General features: G+C 39.1%; 1 protein-coding gene across 4 annotated transcripts in view; it reads left to right on the top strand.

Annotated features, from left to right (window-relative positions):
- Positions 1-19,879, top strand: part of zc3h7ba (zinc finger CCCH-type containing 7Ba) — a 41,334-nt gene extending 21,455 nt beyond the window's left edge. For 3 of the 4 annotated variants that reach the window (XM_049476155.1, XM_049476156.1, XM_049476154.1), the window contains 11 exons: positions 1,038-1,193; positions 2,654-2,859; positions 3,095-3,195; positions 5,180-5,361; positions 5,704-5,759; positions 6,396-6,643; positions 6,798-6,903; positions 8,755-8,863; positions 9,466-9,611; positions 11,101-11,270; positions 14,493-19,879. In XM_049476155.1, coding sequence (XP_049332112.1) covers positions 1,038-1,193; positions 2,654-2,859; positions 3,095-3,195; positions 5,180-5,361; positions 5,704-5,759; positions 6,396-6,643; positions 6,798-6,903; positions 8,755-8,863; positions 9,466-9,611; positions 11,101-11,270; positions 14,493-14,673 — 1,661 coding nt within the window. In that variant the 3' untranslated portion in view covers positions 14,674-19,879. Of the gene's footprint in view, positions 1-1,037; positions 1,194-2,653; positions 2,860-3,094; positions 3,196-5,179; positions 5,362-5,703; positions 5,760-6,395; positions 6,644-6,797; positions 6,904-8,754; positions 8,864-9,436; positions 9,612-11,100; positions 11,271-14,492 lie in introns of those variants that run through there. The other variant, XM_049476157.1, reaches the window with a different exon arrangement.
- Positions 19,880-20,270: the final 391 nt, after the last annotated feature.

A 20,270-nucleotide genomic window follows, 5' to 3' on the forward strand; every position in this document is an offset into this window, starting at 1 on the left:
TTTACATTGTACTTGACTATTGTAAGTCGCTTTGGACAAAAGCGTCTGCCAAATGTAATGTAATGTAATGTAATGTAATGTTAATCTACACAGATTTCTCTTCTGAAAACTGTTCATTTTTGTGAGTTAAGCGCTTCCATTTATTTACAATAAGCTTAGATTTCCAGATTTCCACTAAGGCTGGAGCATCAGCATTAGCTGATAACCGCTGATGCCACCTAACTGCCACCTGACAGCGCTAAACTGAGAAACTCTGAGTGTTCAGGTAAACCAGGGCAATATTAGCTAGTGGTTCATCCCACATAGCTTGATAAACTACAGATTAATTCTGACTGTGTTTATTTAAATCGGCAGAACTTTTCTTGTTCGCTCCCAATCGCTTTCTCCGCCTTTCTCTCGCTGCTTTGGACTGTGTCGCCTTAAAGAGCAAGCAGTTTATCTGCCACCAGCAAGAATGTGTAGAGTTGTAGTTCAGTGCTGTGTATGAACGAGACGCTGGTCTTTTTTTTTTATCGGCCGGTGAACCCTGCTAAAACATCCAGTTCAGTACCAGCTGGTCCGCCGTCTCTTAAAGCACAAAAAAAGCCTGAAAAAGCTGTAATCAGCCTCTCCTCCGTTTTCTCACTCTGTAGTTCAGGCTACCGCCCAGCGATATTCGCTTCTCATTTGCATAAAGTTGAAAATATCTCAACTTTTTGCCGCTCGTGTCGCCTCGTTCGCCTCGCGAAAAACGCATCACTTCAACGCTGTACTTCAGGGCTTTCAGTGGCTTCACTGCTCCTTAAATCCTGACTGGTAAAATTCATACATAAGGTGCACTGGATTATAAGGCATACTGAGTATTTTGGGAAAATTATTTCAAGTATGTACGGGGCACTCTATCAAATACTAAACATTCTGTAATATATTAGGAATGAACAAAAAATGTTATTTAGGTCTGATCTGGTGAGAATACCAATATACAATTTATCACTTAATATAAAACAAAGATATTGATATTTTTCCTGTTACATAAACTCACCTTCTTTTGCGCACAGGTCCTGGAGTGCTGGATCGGGAGTTTAAGCCTGATTTGGCTCATAGCTGTAAGAAAGACATTCTGCTGTGCAGGAGAAAAGGAGAAAACCCCTGGAGACGGGTCCGGCCCCGCCCCACTCGAAACAACTTTCTAGGAGCCTACGTGCTGTGCAAGGGTGAGTTACCGACCCAGTCATTAGTACAGGTACCACATTTCATTCAGAATCTTAAGAGCTACAGGCTGTAGCTAACCCCTCTGGACGTGGCTGCTAGAGGAAAATAATGACCAATTGAAGAGACTGCTAATACATACGGTAACCAAAGAGTCCAGAACAATTTCCACAGAGATTAGAGGTGAACTCTAAGGTCAAGGTATGTCAGTGTTATTAGCCACAGTGAACTTAATGGAAAATAAGGAGGAAAGTACTGCTGAAAGCAGATCATGAAAAAGGTAAGAAAGAGTTTGCCAAACTGCACATAAACAAGCTATAAAGCTTCTCAGAGAAAATGGACATATGAGTAAAAACTGGAGCTTTTTGGCATCGCATTAGCTCTACATTCACAGCAGCAAAAACATTGTAGCTGCTGTAAAACATGGAGAAGATAGGGCTAGGTTTTGGAGCTGATTTGCTGCATCTGGCCAGGGTATAAAATGTGCTGCCTGGTCTCGGTTAAAAGTCACGGGTCCTCTCCAAAAGAAAAAAAAAAGATGCAGAGCTTTCAGACCTCAAATAATGCAAAGAAAATAAGTTAATAATAATAAAGTTTTAAGAGTCCAGAAATCAATATTGGATGGAACAACCCTGGTTTTAAATCACAGTTTTTATGCATTTTTGCATGTTCTCCTCCACCAGTCTTACACACTGCTTTTGGATAACTTTATGCCTTTACTCCTGGTGCAAAAATTCAAGAAGTTCAGCTTGGTTTGATGGCTTGTGATCATCCATCTTCCTCTTGATTATATTCCAGAGGTTTTCAATTTGGTAAAATCAAAGAAACATCATTTTATGTGGTCTTTTTAAAATGATGAGTTTTATTTTCCAGAGCTGTATTAAATTCACACACAAACAATTCCATAAATAATACTCTTTAAGTTTCATGGTAAATAATTAACTTTTGAAATTAAATACTAATACCACAATATGCATTTTTAAATCACAATATTATATTGTGTACAATACGTTCTGGAACCTTCTAGCTACATCTCCACAGAGCAGGTGTAGGAAGTGCTCAGGATGCAGAGATTCATATTAAGCCTCCTCAGCTGTCTAAGCAGAGGACTGTTGTGCTTTCTTTAAGGTGTGTTCTAAACTGATGTGAACACCACAGAACTTAAAAATGTTGTCCCTCTCCATCTTAGTCTGCTCTCTCTGCTTCTTCCTGAAGTTCACTATTAGCTCCTTGGTCTAGAATTTATTTAGAGTTTATTTTCCAGGCAGCAGTTTGTCAGAATGTTAACCTCCTTTCTGTTGGCTGAAAGTGCCTTTTGTCTCCATTAAGGAGCCCTTAAAATAACCCAATCTTTGCATATTGCTGGTTTAACTGCCCATTAGGTTGATTTTTTTGGTGATTCATATATTGATATATTGCATTGTGCTGCAGTGTATGTTCTGACTGTGTTTGTGTGTGTGTGTAGAGGTTCTAGAGCGTCAGGAGTGTAAATATGGAGAGGCCTGCACATTCGCTTACTGTCAGGAGGAGATTGATGTGTGGACACAGGAGAGGCGGGGTTTATTGACCAGGGAGCTGCTCTTCAACCCGCTCTCCACCAATCAGAGACAAGCACTAAGTGTCCTCAAACTTCTGAATATACACAATGGCATGTTCATGTTCCTCTGTGAGGTACTGACACGAACACATCCACACACGTTAACATTTTATGCGAACACACATTATACATTGTTTACAGCCTTTCTCTAATGCATTTGTTTTTTCGTGTTTTTTTTTTTTTTACTCTGTGTCTCTGTGTGTCTCTGTGTGTCTCTGTGTGTCTCTGTGTGTCTCTGTGTGTCTCTGTGTGTGTCTCTGTGTGTGTCTCTGTGTGTGTCTCTGTGTGTGTCTCTGTGTGTGTCTACAGGAGTGTTTTGACAGTAAGCCCAGGATCATCAGTAAGCGCTTTAAGGAGAGTCCGTCCTTATGCTCCAACGTAGTTTTTCACCATCAGTTCGACAAAAACAAGTGGGTGTTTTTCCCAGTCAGCCCAGTTTGAGTGTCACTATGGTCTTTGGTTTCTTCCAGTATGCTTTGTGTTCCTCCTTCTGAATTCTGTGATGTGAAAGTCCTCCAGCAGAATGTATTGATTCTCATTTTATGCAAATGCTATGTATAAGGCATTTTAGAAATAATAAGCTAAGAAATAAAAGTAATATTAGAATTACTTCTAAGTAATTAGAAGTAATAAGCTGTTACATTATACATGAAGACTAAAATGATGTACAGTTACAGAATGGCTGTTGTTGCAAATATGTAATTACAGAATACACTGACATGCCATAAGTCATGAGACGGGTACTAATATCATGTACAATCAAAGCTATACAGAGCGCTGTATTGAGCTTAACACCTCAAAGCTTATACATATACAAATACATAGCTTATACATTCCAGAACCATTACCTCAGGCAGCACTTAATAATAAATAAATATACTGTATTTTTAACTATAAGGCATGCTTAAAATCATTTAATTTTTCCAAAAAAATCATCAACGCACCTTATAATCCTGTGTGCCCTTATGTATGAATTCTACCAGTCAGGTTGTAAGGAGCAGTAAAACCACTCCACTAAAGTACAGCATTAGAAAAGTGTTTCAGTGAAGTTGAAATTAGAAAATAGACATTAATTGATGGTACATATTTGTGAGTGGCCAAAGTGTGTGAACCTCTGGGAATAGAAGGTAAAATTTCAGTCAGCTGTTTTCAGCACGTCTGCTCTTCACAGCTTTCTAAAGAGTTTAGACTCCACCAATCCACAGTCAGACAAAGATCACTCCAACAGCAAGGCGTGTGATAGTTGATAAGGTCTCAAAGAACCCTAGAGTAACTTTTAAGCAACTGAAGGCAGTTCTCTCATTGGCTAATGTTTATGTTGATGAGTCCACCATCAGGAGAACACTGATCAACATTGGCGTGCATAGCAGGGCTGCAAGCAGAAAGCCACTGCTCTCCAAAAGGAGCATTGCTGCTTATCTGCAGTTTGCTAAAGATCATGTGGACAAGCCAGAATTCTATGGGGACAGATGAGACAAAACTAGAACATTCTGGTTTAAATAAAAACGTTATTTTTGAAGAAAGGAAAACCCTCTATTCAGGCATTAGAACCTTATTCCACCTATGAAATATAGTGGTTGTAGTATAATGGTTTGGACCTGTTTTGCTGCATCTAGGCCACAATGGCCTGCCTTCATTAAAGAACAATAGTTTCTAAATTATGTCAGAGAATTCCAAAGATATATGTCAGGAATGTCAACTAACTGAATCTCAAGAGAAGGTGGGTCATGGCAACAAGACAACGACCCTAAGCATTGAGGATGCAGTCTTGATTCTAAAAAAAAACACTTCTTTCTCAAAGAGATATTTATTGAAAGTCATGTTTTACAGCTGGGAGCATCTCTTCAAAGAGCTCCCCGAAGCGAGGTTTGACCACAGTTCGTATAGCATCAAGACTGAATACTGGCATTATTATATATCATTGATCATGAGTTACAGGAACCTATCAGATCCTATCACCTAGACAGATTGCCTCATGTTCTTATCATGAGATGGGAGGAACATCCATTAAGTGACAATGGTCCCTTCATACAAGATTATTCAGAGAACAATGTCCGGTCAGTGTCCTGTCAATATAGAAAGAATTCTTTGTTTTATCAGAAGTTTCTCTATCACCCCCGAAACTCGGAGGAAGGACAAGATAGGTTAACTTGTTAGCAATAAGAAAGAAAACAGAAAAAGAGAACATACACTGAATACATTGTTGCACCTTTATTCACCAAAACACACTATTGTGACATTAGTCACCACTGCATACAAGTAATGTATGCAGAAATCTAGAAAATTCTCACAAAGGTTGACAAATTTTCAAGCACCACTTTATCTAACAAACTGTCCAACTTGGGTTTAAAGGATGCTGACTCTCTCTCTCTCTCTTTCTCTCTCTCTTCTCAGGTGTTTGGTTCATGTGGTGAAGAGCAGCAGTATCTGCTACAGTAAGGTCAGGCCGCTGAGTCCACTCTGTCAGTTTGATGTTTGTAGGCATGAACTGCGTTACGGCTGCCAGCGTGAGAACAGCTGCTCCTTCGCTCACTCCTTCATAGAGCTGGAGTGCTGGATACTGCAGAAGGATCATGGTATGTTAAGGATGTGTGTAGGATAATGTGTTGTTATCAGGAAGGTCTCAGCCGTCTCTGACTGTGAGTCCAAAAGAGTTTTTTCAATCTATATAAGGTGTTATTTCTTTAGTCTTACATCTACAAAATTACAGTTCTGGATTCGACATTTTAACTGCATTTAAATATATAAATTTAAATATATAAATGAAAGCAGTGAATCAAAACTGAATGAAGCACTTTTTCTCAGGACTGTAAATCTGTACACTGGTATTGTATCCTTATTTTATACAGACTGAGGACGACTGATGATAAATGATCCACCAGGGGGCACCATAATCCTAATTGTTTGTGTGTTTGTAGGCACCACTCATGAAGAGATTGTGCAAGAATCTAAGAAGCATTGGCACAAGCAGAGAGTAAGATCTCCATCACTGATCTTAGTATCACTGATCCTAATATCACTGATCTCCCTATTACTAATCTCAGTGTCACTGATCTCCATCTCTGATCTCTGAATCCCTGATCTTCATCACTGATGTCACTGATCTTACTGATTTCCACCACTGATCTCCTTATCACTTATCTTCACCACTGTTCTTACTGATCTCCATATCACTGCACACAGGCTCAGGACTGTTGCTCTGTTTGAGGACCAGAATATTTAGTTCATCTGAGGCTTTGCAGTAAAGTGGAGTAAACAGAATCACACATATACAGCTCAAAACCTTAATATGTCAACGCACATGATGAGAATACTAATTAAAATATATAGTCATGTGTTCCTCATGTGAACAATATCGAGAGATCATAGAGGTCATATAACTGAACACACAACTGAAGAAATGTCTTAAAAACAACCTCACAGTTATTACTACTGTACTGTACTATAAAATATGTAAAGTTATAATGTATTTCAATATTTGCATTTTATTATTTAATTGTTTTATTTATTTTATTGTGGTTAAAAAATACTTAGCACATTATTTGTTGTAAATTAATGTAACTGTGTTTAGTAACTAAATGCTTTTAAATGTTTTGTTTTTCTTTCTTAGCCTGGGAATGCGGTTCAGTCTCAGACCAATGGCACTGTGGCTAAAGGCGAGATGGTGGGTAAAGGGGCGGAGATGAACGGTAAAGCAGGACCCGTTCAGATGAGCGGCGGCGCCTCGGCGGGAGACGTGGCGACGGTGAAGGACCTGCGACTGGTGATGAAGTTTGTATGCAGTCAGTGCTGGAAGGACGGGCAGATGAGTGAACCGGACAGACTGCAGAAATACTGCAATGCCAAAGCCCGACACAGGTACACGCCAGCCGCACCGCGCCAGCCCCACCACGCCTCCCTCCTGTAGCTCTGTATTAGAGCTCAGCTCCTGTAGCTTAATGGAACTGATCGAGGTGCTTGGTCACAGAAGTATACATTTTTACAGTGTGTGTATCTGTCTGTCTCTCTGTAGCTGGACTAAGGAGCGACGGGTTCTGTTAGTGAAGTCACTGGACAGAGAGAAGTGGGTGACTGTGCGACCCTTGCCTTTTGCAAAGACGTATCCTCAGCAGTACGATGTGAGTCTCCTGACTGGCCTTTATTTCTTCTACAGAAACATTTCCTGCTCTGAAGGCTTTTTTCTAGTGATGGACCAATCCACAGTTTTTCACTTACTTTACATTATTATTTTTTATATTATCACTTATATTGTTGGTATTGTGTTTAAGGCACACAATGCATCTTATTATAAGAACAAAACATATACACAAATATACAGAATTTAAATGCATTTCCAGTTACTTTATTATAACAGATTATCCTTAGGCTGTGAAATTAAGTGAATTCATCGAGTGTCATTAAAGTGAGCTACTGTGCCTTGCAAAAGTATTTATACACTTTTTTTTTGTAACCTAATAACCACAAACTTGTATTTTACTGTAAAATACACAAATGTATTTTACTGTGATTTTAAGTTATAGACCAATACAAAGTAGCACATAATTGTGAAATAAAACAAAAATTAAACATGATTTTCAAAATGAAATAAAATAAAACCCCCTAAATAAAATCCAGTGCAAGCAAATGCCTTCAGGAGCCACTTAATTATTTAATAGACTCCAGCTGTGTGTACTTCAGTCTCAGTATAAATAAACCTGTTCTGTAAAGACCTTGGTGGTTCGTTAGAAAACATTAGTGAACAAACGGCATCATGAAGATCAAGAAACTAACAAGACAGGTCAGAGATAAAGTTAAAGTTTAAAGCAGGGTTAGGTCATAAAACACATCCCAGGCTTTGTGCATCCCTAGAAGCTCTGTTCCGCTATTGGACCAGATCTGTCTCATCTCTACTTGTTTTTATTGTTTTAAGAACAGCTTGAAAAACTACTTTCTTAAAATTGTTTTCTTAACATTCAGTAAAAGATTGTATTCCAAGTAATTTTGGAGCATTTTGTAATCACATATTCATTCATCATAAAATTTTGCCTGCCACACACTCAATGCTGTAAGAATATGGAGGAGTTTTGCCTTACTATGTTCATTGTTCATTGATTAAAGGGTTAATCTGTTTGTTACTAAATCAGCATTTAACTTAATCAGTATGTTATTCAAGCATTTAGCATGATTCATGTTGTGTCTTAGAATGTACGTATATTGTGTCTTTGTGCTCAAAGCAAGGTCGGGTTTTTCTTGCAACTCAGCATGATTGATTCCACAGGTGTCCAGAGATACTGTGTTTTTTTTTCAGCGGAACCAAGAGTAACCTATAGTCTGATAAGGTTGGGGTGACCGAGTTCTCGGCTGATGTATAGGATGAATAACTGCTTAAGTGCCAGGATCCGGTGTGGTGTGAGGAGCCTCCTCACACCCCATTGGACTAAGGCCAGGCGAATGCCTGTATTTATGAGACTACACTATCTAGGAAGGAGTTGTTGAGTTTGGCGGGGGATGAGCTTCTCCCCGGTGAGACTAGATAGCGGGAAGTCCTGGTCAGACAGCCGAGAACTCTGGAAACCTCAATTTTCTCTCACCTTTGGGGGTTTTCCTCTTACTTTTCACCTTTTTAATTTCAATTCATTTTAATCATCTTTTTATTCATTTTTGATGTATCCAAAAACTGTTTTGCTTAGAAGATTCTTTGAATAAAATCTGACGGAACTACAATTTTTGGACTGGATCTCCTTTTCTTCTTCATGACGTATCATGCCAGATACATCAGAATTCGAACAGTAGATCAATTATCTTTCAATGCTAAATGGGTAAACATGGGACACCTATTCAATCATTGTTTATTCTGAAATTAGTAGTAAAAATGTTTATCCTGGTTTTGTTGAAGTAACTGTTTCTACTGTCCAGAGAAGACAGGAGGAGCTGTGGTGTTGTGTAAAACCCATTACTGACTGCTTCTTTATGGTGTTTGTGTCCTACAGATTTGTGTTCACGTGCTGAAGCAGAAGAAGTGCCACTACATTGGGAACTGTTCATTTGCACATAGCCCTGAGGAGAGAGAGCTGTGGACCTACATGAAGAACACTGGCCGTGAGTTTTGCCCCCTAGCTCTAACTAACATGTCAGGATTATTACTGGACCATTTATTGGATGGATAAAATGAGCTTTTATTTAATTTTTCATTGCACCTTAAATGCCGCAGCCTCTTTAATGCTTGACATACAAAAATGGCCATACAACATTGAAACTACACATTAAACTATGGTAATATAGTAATTATCTTAATAGTTGGTATTTTAAACAAGGAAAATATTAATTTGTGGCTGTTAAGAGCACTTGTGTCATTTTACTAATGTAGATGTTTGCATTTAGTTTGGAGGCCCTGGTTAAATGAGATATTGTGTCAGTCATCTTCAGAATAAAAACTTACAATTGAAATTTTTTCTTAAAAAAAAAAAAAGAGCATACTAAAATGTCTGATTACATTAATTAATGTGTTCATTCATTTTGTATTTATCTAGATGATATATCCCTGCATAAGGCTTATGGCACTTGTTACATAAACAGGGGATCTGGTTATGATTAGTATGATTAGAGTGTCAGCCTGACTGGGGAAAGCTGATGTTCAGAGTTTATAATTTATAGTATTTTTATTTCTTGAAGATGCAGATCTGTAAATGGTCTATTTGCAGTGCGGGAGTTGCAGCAGGTCTATGACGTTTGGTTGATGACGGACAATCAGAACAAGCGCCCCAATGACACACCCCTGTCCCCTCAGTCACCGCCAGCAGCAGAGGAGAAGCAGATATGCATGCCGACCGACTTCGCTGAACTTATGGTGTGTTAAAGTGTGTGTGTGTGTGTGTGTGTTCTTAGTTTCAAGTTTATCAGGGGTTTTGGTTTATGCATCCAGTGATTTTCCCCCTTTTTCCTCCACATTTGCAGCAACACAACCCCAAACCGTGATAGGGTCCTAGGGTTGTGTTTTATCATATGAATCACAGTACAGGGTTTCGATTCAATAGGTCACAATATATTGTGATCCTTTTAGGCTACGTTCACATAATCAGATTTTCTCAATAAATCAGATGTAAGCAAACTGTATCTGATGCTGGTCTGGTCTGACGCTGGTGCGCTGAACAGCGTCACCTCACGTGAAATTTTGCTTTAATTATTGTCAGAATCTCAGGAGTTCAGACAGCTCTTTCTACAAACTTAATTCCAAAATTTTTACTTTTTCATTCAATGATTTTATTAGGAACACTCAAATATTATTTTAACAGACATTAGTCCAAATACATATACAAAAACCTGGCCAAAAAAGTCTCCACCTGGATTTAAGTACGTAAATGATGTAGGGTTGATGCTGCAGTTGTTCAGGTTCAGGTTCAGCAACAGTAAGTGCTGAAAGAATGAGGTCAGCTTACTACCTGAATATACTGAATATAGACCAGGTTATTCCATCAATGGATTTTTTCTTTCCTGATGACACGGGTATATTCCAAGATGATAATGTCAGAATTCATGGGGCTGGAATTGTGAAAGAGTGATTCAGGGAGCATGAGATCATCATTTTCACACATGGATTGTTCACCACAGAGTCCAAACCTTAACTTCATTGAGAAGCTTCGGGATGTGCTGGAGAAGGCTTTGTGCAGTGGTCAGACTCTACCATCATCAATGCTGCGAGATCTTGGTGAAAAATTAATGCAACACTGGATTAAAATAAATCTTGTGACGTTGCAGAAGCTTATTAAAACAATGTCACAGCGAATGTGTGCTGCAATCAAAGCTGAAGGCGGCCCAACCAAATATTAGTAATATTAGTGTGACCATTTTTTTTGGTGGAGACCAGGCAGTGTAATTATAAGCTCTGTTACCTAACTATCCCACCTCTGAATCACGTATGACAAGATCAGATTAATGGCAGTTTTTCATGGCAAGGTTTCAGTTGTGGAGAGTCTGTGCTAGTTGGATGTGGTCTACAGACTCTGGTGCAGTTGGAGTGGAATAGTCTGCCAGTGTAAACTCTTAACCAACTCCAGTCTGAACTCCATCAGCAGCCAATCAACCTTTATTGAAGTAAACGTTTATCTATAGCATGGTGGGGGTGTGGTCAGGAATCTGGTGGTGTATCATGTTCAGGCGTGTAGTATGTGTCTCTATAAGTTCAGATTTAATAAACATCAGTAAAAGCAGGGGTGTAGTGTTATGCTTTATATGCAGACTGTTTATAATCAGCTCCACTTTAACAGTCCTGTAGTGATTCCAAGGGTTAAACCACGTTTGTGTGTGTGTGTGTGTGTGTGCGCGCGCGCGTGTTTTAGGATGGGTTCCACTGCCGGCTCTGTGGTAAACACAGTAACAGTGAGCGTCAGTGGCAGCAGCACATTTCGTCTGAGCGCCACAAAGACCGTGTGCTGAGTGGAGCCGGGGAGGAGGAGAGCCTGACCTGGACACACCGATTCCCCGGCACCTGCTTCGCCCTGTGCCCGAGGTACACACACACAGTATACACACACACACACACACACACACATCCACAGACACACATTTACACCCTGTGCATCATCCGCATGGCTGTAGGCATTTATCCACAAGGCCGTGGGGAGACCGGCATTGCAGCAAGCAGGCCGGCATTCTCTGCTGCGTTGCTGTTAGCCAATCAGAAGTGATCTAGTTTGCACAGATATGTTTGCATGTATGAATATTCATGAGCAATAGCCTAAAACCTGTCTTTCTTCAGAGACCAGTAATTCAGTGAAATAAAGCAGGGCTAAACAGAAACACCTGAGCATTTGTTTTCACAGAAAACGGCTCACATGGCATTCATTCATACAAGAGACCACAACTAGACTGTTTATAATGAATTTAAAAACATCGCAATGAGGCCTTTAATGCTATAACAAATTGACTCACTGACAATAAAATAACCAACTCCAGTCTGAACTCCATCAGCAGCCAATTAACCTTTATTGAAATAAATGCTTATCTATGGCATGGTGGGGGTGTGGTCAGGAATCTGGTGGTGTATCATGTTCAGACGTGTAGTATGTGTCTTTTTAAGTTCAGGTTCAATAAACATCAGTAAAAGCAGGGGTGTAGTTTAATACTTTATATGCAATTATAACGCACTTGTATTGATGCACAATCTGGAATCCAGTTCTGTCTCAGATAGATATGTAAATTAATTACAGATATTGTCTGATTAGACATCAGTTATTTCCCAAAGGAACACACATGTGCTTCCCCTGCTCTCAGTGGCAACTTTTGGGTAGTGTACCTCTTGGTGAGAGAATCATAACTGCTAGACGTGTGTCTGTGCTCAGCTGACTTTGAGAGGGGGCGCATCATTGGACTGAGAGAATGCAGGATGAACATTTTGACAAATTCATCTAGTTAATCTGTCATTCAGTCAACATCACTGCTACACACTGGAACCGCACTGTCTTTAGCAACGATTCCAGCTTCTGTTTTTGTTCTGATGATGGTCGAGTTTAAGTAAGGAGTCTTATGGTGATGCTTTAATCCTGGCTTTGTTTAGGAGGGATACACTTGGCCCAACAAACTCCTGCTGCTTAGAACGCAGCAGAACATCTGATCTTCAACCAGCCAAAATGGGCACGTCACTGCACTGCTTTGAGCTCCATTGGCTACCAGTTGATGCTCGCATCAAATTCAAAGCTCTCGCCTACAAGGTGATGACAGAACAGCTCCTTCCTACCTGCACTCACTCCTGAAGGCTTACGCTACCTCCCGGCCGCTGCGCTCCTCCAATGAACTTCGCCTCGCTTTACCAAACACTCACACAAAGCAATCCAGACTATTCTCATACAGAGTTCCTCAATGGTGGAAAAACTTTCTTCCACTACCAGATCAGGAGAATCTCTCGCTATGTTTAAGAAACTCCTGAAGACAGAGCTCTTCAAAATAGCACTTACTCTCTTAACACCTCTAACACACTAACTACTTCTAACCTCATTTCCTTCTTCCCCTCCTTCACTCCTCTATCCTATTATTTCCCTTCGACCTCCTTTAAGCCCTATCTAAAAATGTTTTACCTTTAATTTCTATTACTTTTGTACTTTATTATTTTAAGTCACTTTGTACAAAAGCGTCTGCCAAATGTAATGTAATGTAATGTAAAGATCTGGGGAGCATGGCATCAGCAGTCAGTCACCCCTTGTAGTGGTATGAGGAACATTTAATATTCGCAGGACATTCTGCAGGCACATGTTGCTGAGTCTCATGGCAGGCCTTCCAACTGGCATTTCTCAACATGATAATGCTCATCCACACACAGCAAGGGTTTTTCCAGGAATGTCAGCTATATAATTCACACAATTCACAGATTTTATTTCATTTCAACTCCTTATGTACAGTCAGTTAGTTTATAAACAATTGACATTTAGTTTTTTGGCATTTAAAATCATATCAGCTAATATTAATCTACAGTGTGTGACAATTTTATGTTAAGAAAATCATTATTTGCGGCTTTAGGTTACATACTCTATATTACACACAACTCTCAGATCTATTATGGGATGTTATGTGGTTTCTGAAGCTTTCTGCATATTTACCAGGGCAAGAAAACTCTGGTGAGACAGGAATTAATTAGTGTCACTGGCACAGGGGTGAGAATTGCAAGGCTTTTTGTTTTCAGTGCTGCCAGCCTCATTAACGCATTATGTAAGCAGTAAAGGCCTGAGTGCAGTTAATGCTGATAATACTCCTCTTAACGTCCCCTGAGCTTTTAGAAATTCAGAAAGCCAAAAAACTAGCTCCAGACCTCTGGAGGTGTTAGAATAATTCCATATGAAGTGTTAATAGAACAGCGGAGCGCTTGTTTTGGAGATAATGGGTTTTCTCAGGATGGCACCTAGATGCTCATTTTCAGATAACTTTTAAAAAAAAGATATTTTACTGCTTTCAACAATAACTCCCCCCCCCCCCCCCCCCCTCTTGTAAATATGCGTTTTCTAAGTTTAACATTAACCAGGGGGCAGCGGAACCTAGATGATTTAACATTACCCACCGTAAGGAAAATAAAGTTATAATAAAGCATCCAGAGAAACTACATAAATAAGGATTGTAGAAACAAGAATAAGTCCGCCAACAGCATCCTGTAGGTGTGTTCTTTGCGTGTCCTCCTGTGGGGCACCGTCCTCTGGGTTAGTGTCCTGTGGGTGGCGTCTAGTAAGCAGTGCCCTGTACCCACTAATGAAGGATTAGACGATGAGCAGCACAAACTTTGCAACGAAAGATTCAGAGCTTCTGTCTCTGACTGTACTGTACAGTGAGCGAACAGGGTGTTTAAAAACTCCAGCAGCACTGCTGTATCTGATCCACTCTTACTAGCACAACACACACTAACAGCTCATACATCACCACCATGCTAATCAGTGCTAATCACTGCAGTGCTGAGAAAAATGACCCACCCCCCAAATAAAAATAATAGCTGTTCTCTGGTGGTCTCTCCTGTGGGGTCCCGAGCATTGAATAAAAAGATAAAAGGAGGTTAATGATAAAGTATACAGAGAAACAGATACAGAACTACAGTCTGTATTTATTATACAACTACAGAGTGTCCTATAAAATCAATTGAGCTGAAAAATGATTTTGGTCCTAATATTCAGATATTAGGACCAAAACTTTAAAAAAAAGGCAATTAAAGGCAATTAAAAATTATAGAAAATTCACTTTCAACTTTGATTGACAGGCTGCAGAGCGGCTGTGGTGAAGGCCTGAGCTGTGACTTCGCCCACAGTGAGGAGGAGCTTCAGGAGTGGCGGGAGAGGCGTGACTTCCTGCGGAGAAGGCTGGACAAAGCTCGCGCAGACATGCTGATCGCCCCCTCTGACCAAGACTTCGGGAAGTACAACTTCCTCCTGCAGGATTGATCAAATGCGCACACACTCACAAACACACACATGCGCGCACACACATTTGTATTTTGCTTTGAATTGCCATGCATGTCTTATCACACACACACACACACTGATTCACTAATTGTCACAATTTCTGTTCTTTATTTTTGTTTCTGTTTTTCTTTATATCTCTGTACTTATTTTTTTGCACATTCCTTTCAGCTTAGCCTATAGCCAGTTTCTATAGCAGTGCCCCGTGAGAATTAACCTCCTGCATCATTCTGACAGCTGCTTGTTCTTGATAGCCTCATTGTGCTTGCAGGAGGACTCAGCCACCTGTGAAAAAAAAACAAAAAAAACAGTGCAATTATCAAAGGCTTCCAGTTGTCCCAATCCCAGGGATGGCACCCGATACTGCCATATAAACAAATGCAAACTAAACGCCACCTTTAGCGAGGGATACAATCAGTTTAAATAATAGCTATTTCTTGCATGTATAACCTCCAAATAAAATAAATGCGCAAATGTTCAGTACTTTCAATGTCTTAACATCGTTCAGTTCAAGTATTGATACAGTATTGGTACAGTGCGGTATTGATAAACACTGTGCATTAAGTTACATAAAAAAAATAAAAATAAAAATTTAACAGCTTGAAAAGCGAAGTTAAACTTGAAGTATGCTGGCTCTGTACAGCTTATTGACTTCTCTTTTCCTTGCAAGAAGCTCCTTTGTTAAGTAATGATTAGGAGATGCTTATGACCTGAACTTATTAGCTTATGAATAATATACTCTCAATGAAATTCTGTCCTTTTTTTTTTTTTTTTTTTAAACCTTAGTTATTGTTTATTATGGTGCTCTCACTGCGAGGGACAGCACTGAAGGGGACAGCTCTGCAAGGGGTGGTACTGAGAGGCGTGACACAGTAAGGGATGGCACAGTGAGGCGTGGTACTGAGAGGAGTGGCACAGTGAGTGGTGGTTCTGCAAGGGGGTGCACTACAAGGGGCAGCTCTGCGAGGGGCGGTATGACTAACTAATGTGTGACTGCTTTAATATAAAACCCTCAGGGGCTTAACCACAGACATATTTTACTGCCTTAAAGAGACCTGGATGAGCTTCAGATCTGCTTTCTTCTCTAAGCAATCTGTCCATGTCAGAGAAGTGGATTTGGAGAAAAGCCCATCCATTGCTGATCGAGAACCAATGAAGGAAGGCGTTTTATGTGTGGTGAGACAGCAGGCTGTCGTCCTTAAATTAGATTGTTTTGTTAAGAGATTTAAATCTGATGAGATTAAGACTTCAGGCTGTGGGGATTCCAGTCCAGTTCATAAATAAAATTATTAGTAGACTGTTGGCCTTTTGGTCTTGGGTCTAAATCACACATGTAAGATACAGTCACAGTGTCCGATGTTTTCTCACAACAGGTTCTAGTACTGTTTTATGTGGTTCAGGCACGGAGCCTGTGAAGCATGTGCCAGAGACACAGCTTTATTTACACATGGGCTGATTCTGATATTATCCTGACAGGAAGAAAAGTCTGGTTACAGTCCAGTACAACTTAGATGGACATTTGAGTTCACACAGACTTAATTAGGGCTGTATGATGAATTGTTGTTGTGACATGCAACATATTATCATGCCGATCGCATCAATAGACTTGAAATAACATTTGGATAGTAACAGATAACTCAAATTTAATTTCCTGGTTACAGCAACATAGGGAGCTCTGTTGTGGAAGTAATTTCTGTAATTCTGTAATTGAGCCGCCTGTCTGTGCACAAGGACAATTCTAGACAGATGCCACCAATCACAATCATTACCACCCACTGCACTGTCCACTGTGGGTGGTAATATTTCTAGGAACCTCACTCCAACTCCCATAATTTACCTGTATCTACTATTAAACCTTACTCCAACTGCATACCAGGAACACCCCACAAGACCTGCCTGATGTTTTGGAGATCTCGTAACCCAACTGATCGTGTGTTGTCTCCTTTTAATATTTATCTTACTGCAGTCTAGTTAATTATAACTGATTAAGTACATAAGCACAGTGAATATAAGCGGAGTGTTTCTAAGCTTCCGAACAATAGTGTAGGTTTAGAATAAGGTAAAAAAAAAAATTTTTTTTTCCTGTGAATGTTCGACTCTTCATTGTTCTCAGCTTGAGATTTGTTAAACCAGTTAGGACTAAATGCAGAAGCATCTTGAATCTTGAAGTGCCCGAGTTGTATAGTAAAACAAGTTTCTTTGTATTTTGTTCTGCTACATTCACACAGCTGGTAAAAGTGCCCCAAATCTGGTGTTTAAAAAGATTGTGTGAACAGTCTGAAATAATGTGACCCATATCAGACACCGGACTGTGTAACTGCAGCACTTCACTTAAAGTTTCAGTATCATCATTGTCAGAATCACTGGAGTAATGAGTGAGTTTAGGCTGCAGCTGAGTTTATCTCAGAAAGTTAATGATCAGGTGTTCTGTGGGAAAACTCTGTGTGTGAAACCTGATTGAAGGTGTTCAGTTGAGTAGTACATTAAGAAACTCAATACAGTACACTACAGTGGTCAGTCAGTCTGAGAGTCAGAAGCTATGCACTGAATACAGGTTAACAGGTTTACAGGGTGTATTCTACACTGAATAGAAGTGATTACCAAAAACTCAATACAACTCTACATGCCACAGTGTGCCTTCAGTGGTGATCAGAGTGCCTTTAAAATCAGTGAATCAGTATTATCCTCTTCCTTTACTCCTTTCTGTGCCAAAGTTAAAAAAACTTGAGGACTTTAGTTCCCATAATTAGAAATAATCATCTCCCACTGCATACTGACGTCCCAGCTGTTAAGTCAGTATTAATCCAAGTACTGATGTGTTTCAGTTCTTTATAAATATTTTATAACACTGTTTCTAATCTCAAATGTTTTTGATTTTGTATCTTACTTTGTATTTTTGTACTAGATCTGATTTATGTGGATCAAATACTGTTATTGCAATTACATTCCTGTGTAAAAGTCCTTGTGTGTTGCCATATATTAAAGCGCATTAGGGAGTCAGTAAGGTGACGTATTTTAGCAATCCTCCTTAAATCTCCTTGAATATTTGAGTAAATCAGTGTCTTTCTTTATATTTGCTTATTTGTGATCCTTTATTCATCAGAACATATACAGATACATTACTAGAGCTGTGATTAGTCCGAATCTTTGGAGGAAAAAACAATGTGAAATATCCGTTTGGGAAAGATCAGATATACTGTTTATTGCACAGAGCTGTTATTTTGTGCTTCCATTTTTTGTGATCTAGTGTTCCCTAAATAATTGATTTTAAATTAAGTTAAATTAGTTAATTACAGTTTTGTTTATTAATTTACTGCGCTAAAGACAAGAATAATTTAGTTGTATGCGGTTTTTCAGTTAAAACTGGGTGGAGAGTTTAATCCACGTATACAGGGAGGTGCAGTCACTGCAGGGGGTAAAGAGTGTTTGTAGTGTTTGTAAGGTGAGGGATATTAGTAATATTGCTGTGTTTCAGGTGCTGCAGGGCAACTTGTGGAGATACCAGTTCTTTGCGCTGTAGCTTTGTGAGTGGGTTTTGCTGATGTTCTCTGTGTGTGTCTGTAGAGCCCAACAGAACCAGAACAGACAGACTGGTGGTCCGGTTACAGTCTAATTCAGTCCACACCGTGTCTGACCCAAATACTCGTCTCCTCTTGGGACCAGAACCCGCTCAGGGACTCGGACTGGCCTGATAATGATATGCAAGATAAGCATCTAAAGTTAAATCTATAATTAATCTCTACAGGATCTGGGCCAGGTTCACAACATCTTTCCTAAGAGAGAACTTACGAAGAATCTTTATATAAAAACTCTATATAAAAAAAGTTCACAAGACAATAAGATACGAGAGCAAATAATTTTTATGCTGAATATTATACTTTTTTCCTGAACACAGAACATCATTGAATGTTTCAGTACCGAAGACTTTATTTTTAAAATCTTTTAAACTCTAGTTATAAACCTTTTAAACAGGCTCCAGCATCAGATCACTAACCAATTAACTCACAGTAGCAGTAATGTAGCGTCTTGGCTGCCTAAAACCTGTTTACTATAGAAAAATGGAGATATACAGGTATAATTAGTACAGGTAATATGCAGGTATATATTACCTGGAATATCCTGGGCGAATATGTAGTTACTGTATTAAATTTGAGGTTTTAGCCATTTAGCTTTATTCACCACCATTTGTTGGAGCATGTTAGCTCATTAATCTTAAATGTGATTCTTAGAAAAAACATTTGCAAATCTTGTTGGAGGAATCTCAAGGGAATGGTTAATAATTTAGTTAAAAACTCTTTTTTTTGAGTGTGTGTGGATCATTTAAAATGCATACTGCAATTTACAAAACCATCCTGAGACACATTAAAGCTAAGCTAAATAAAGTTTATTCTTAACAAAATAAACTTGTAATTCAACTACTTTCAGAGGCTGACTATTTGGATATTTTGACAAGAACAGAGAAATGTAAATTTATGTTAATTACATATTTATCTTACAAAAACAAATCTACACATGTAGTTGGTTTGATCTGAAGAGTTTATAAACTTTAGCATTTTCCTGTTGGTTTGTTTTGTTTTCGTACAACGAAAAATTTAAGCGCACCAAAATCTGAGCGTCGCAACATTCTTCTTTCTGTTTTTACTTTCTTGCTCCGCCCACGTTACTACCAGCCTTCATTGTGACTGGGCTCATCTATTGTTAGCTAGCTGTGTCTGAAAAACAAACTCCTTAACTGAGGGAAATTAACTGTAGGTGTGAATTTCCTTCCTAAAACACTTATGTGAACCTGGACCCAGATCAGATTTATTTAATTTCCTCTCTAATATCAAATCCTTCATTTACTGCTGTTGCTGAATTATCCCATACCTATCATCTATAATCGCTCATACTGTATCTTTGCTCTGCTGTTCTGTTGCTAATATGCAGTTACTGTGAGGCGTTCACAGACTGAGGATGTGTTCAAGACTTTAATACTTGAGGGAGGACTTTAACTCAGTTGTTTGAATATACATATATAGGTATTGATGATAATAAGAACTGATAAACTCTGCAAAGGGAGGATAGGTGTTTTGTATTGTTTTTCCCCTTTTTTTTTCTTGATTTTACCTTCATTGTGATTCTGTATTATGAAAATTATCACCACGAGCGATGGACCAAATAATGCCAATAAATATATTTTTTAAAAGGATCAGTTGTGTGTAATTGTTTATTATTTTAGAAAATCATTTACCCAATTTTCTGACACTAGGAGGGAGAGGATGAGCACACGCCTGTGTTGAGTGAGACTCTGCTTCGTTTCCAGCTGCCCCTAATCAGTGAAGCATGACCAGGCAGCATCACAGCCTGCTCTAGCCTGCTCTTTCCAACTCTGGCTGCTGATGTAGAAGCAACATGACCTACTCTCTCGGACTCCAGCTGCTGATGGAGAAGGAGCATGATCAGTGTAACATAACCATTTCAGGCTAAAACAAAAATAGAAATTAGGTTTATTTAATTTTGGCAAAGCTAATAAAAACCCCTTTCGTCTTTACTACACCACACTGGAATAAAATTAAATAATTGTTTTTAATTTTCTATTT

Source organism: Astyanax mexicanus, chromosome 3, assembly GCF_023375975.1.
Source record: "Astyanax mexicanus isolate ESR-SI-001 chromosome 3, AstMex3_surface, whole genome shotgun sequence".
Taxonomy (NCBI): domain Eukaryota; kingdom Metazoa; phylum Chordata; class Actinopteri; order Characiformes; family Acestrorhamphidae; genus Astyanax; species Astyanax mexicanus.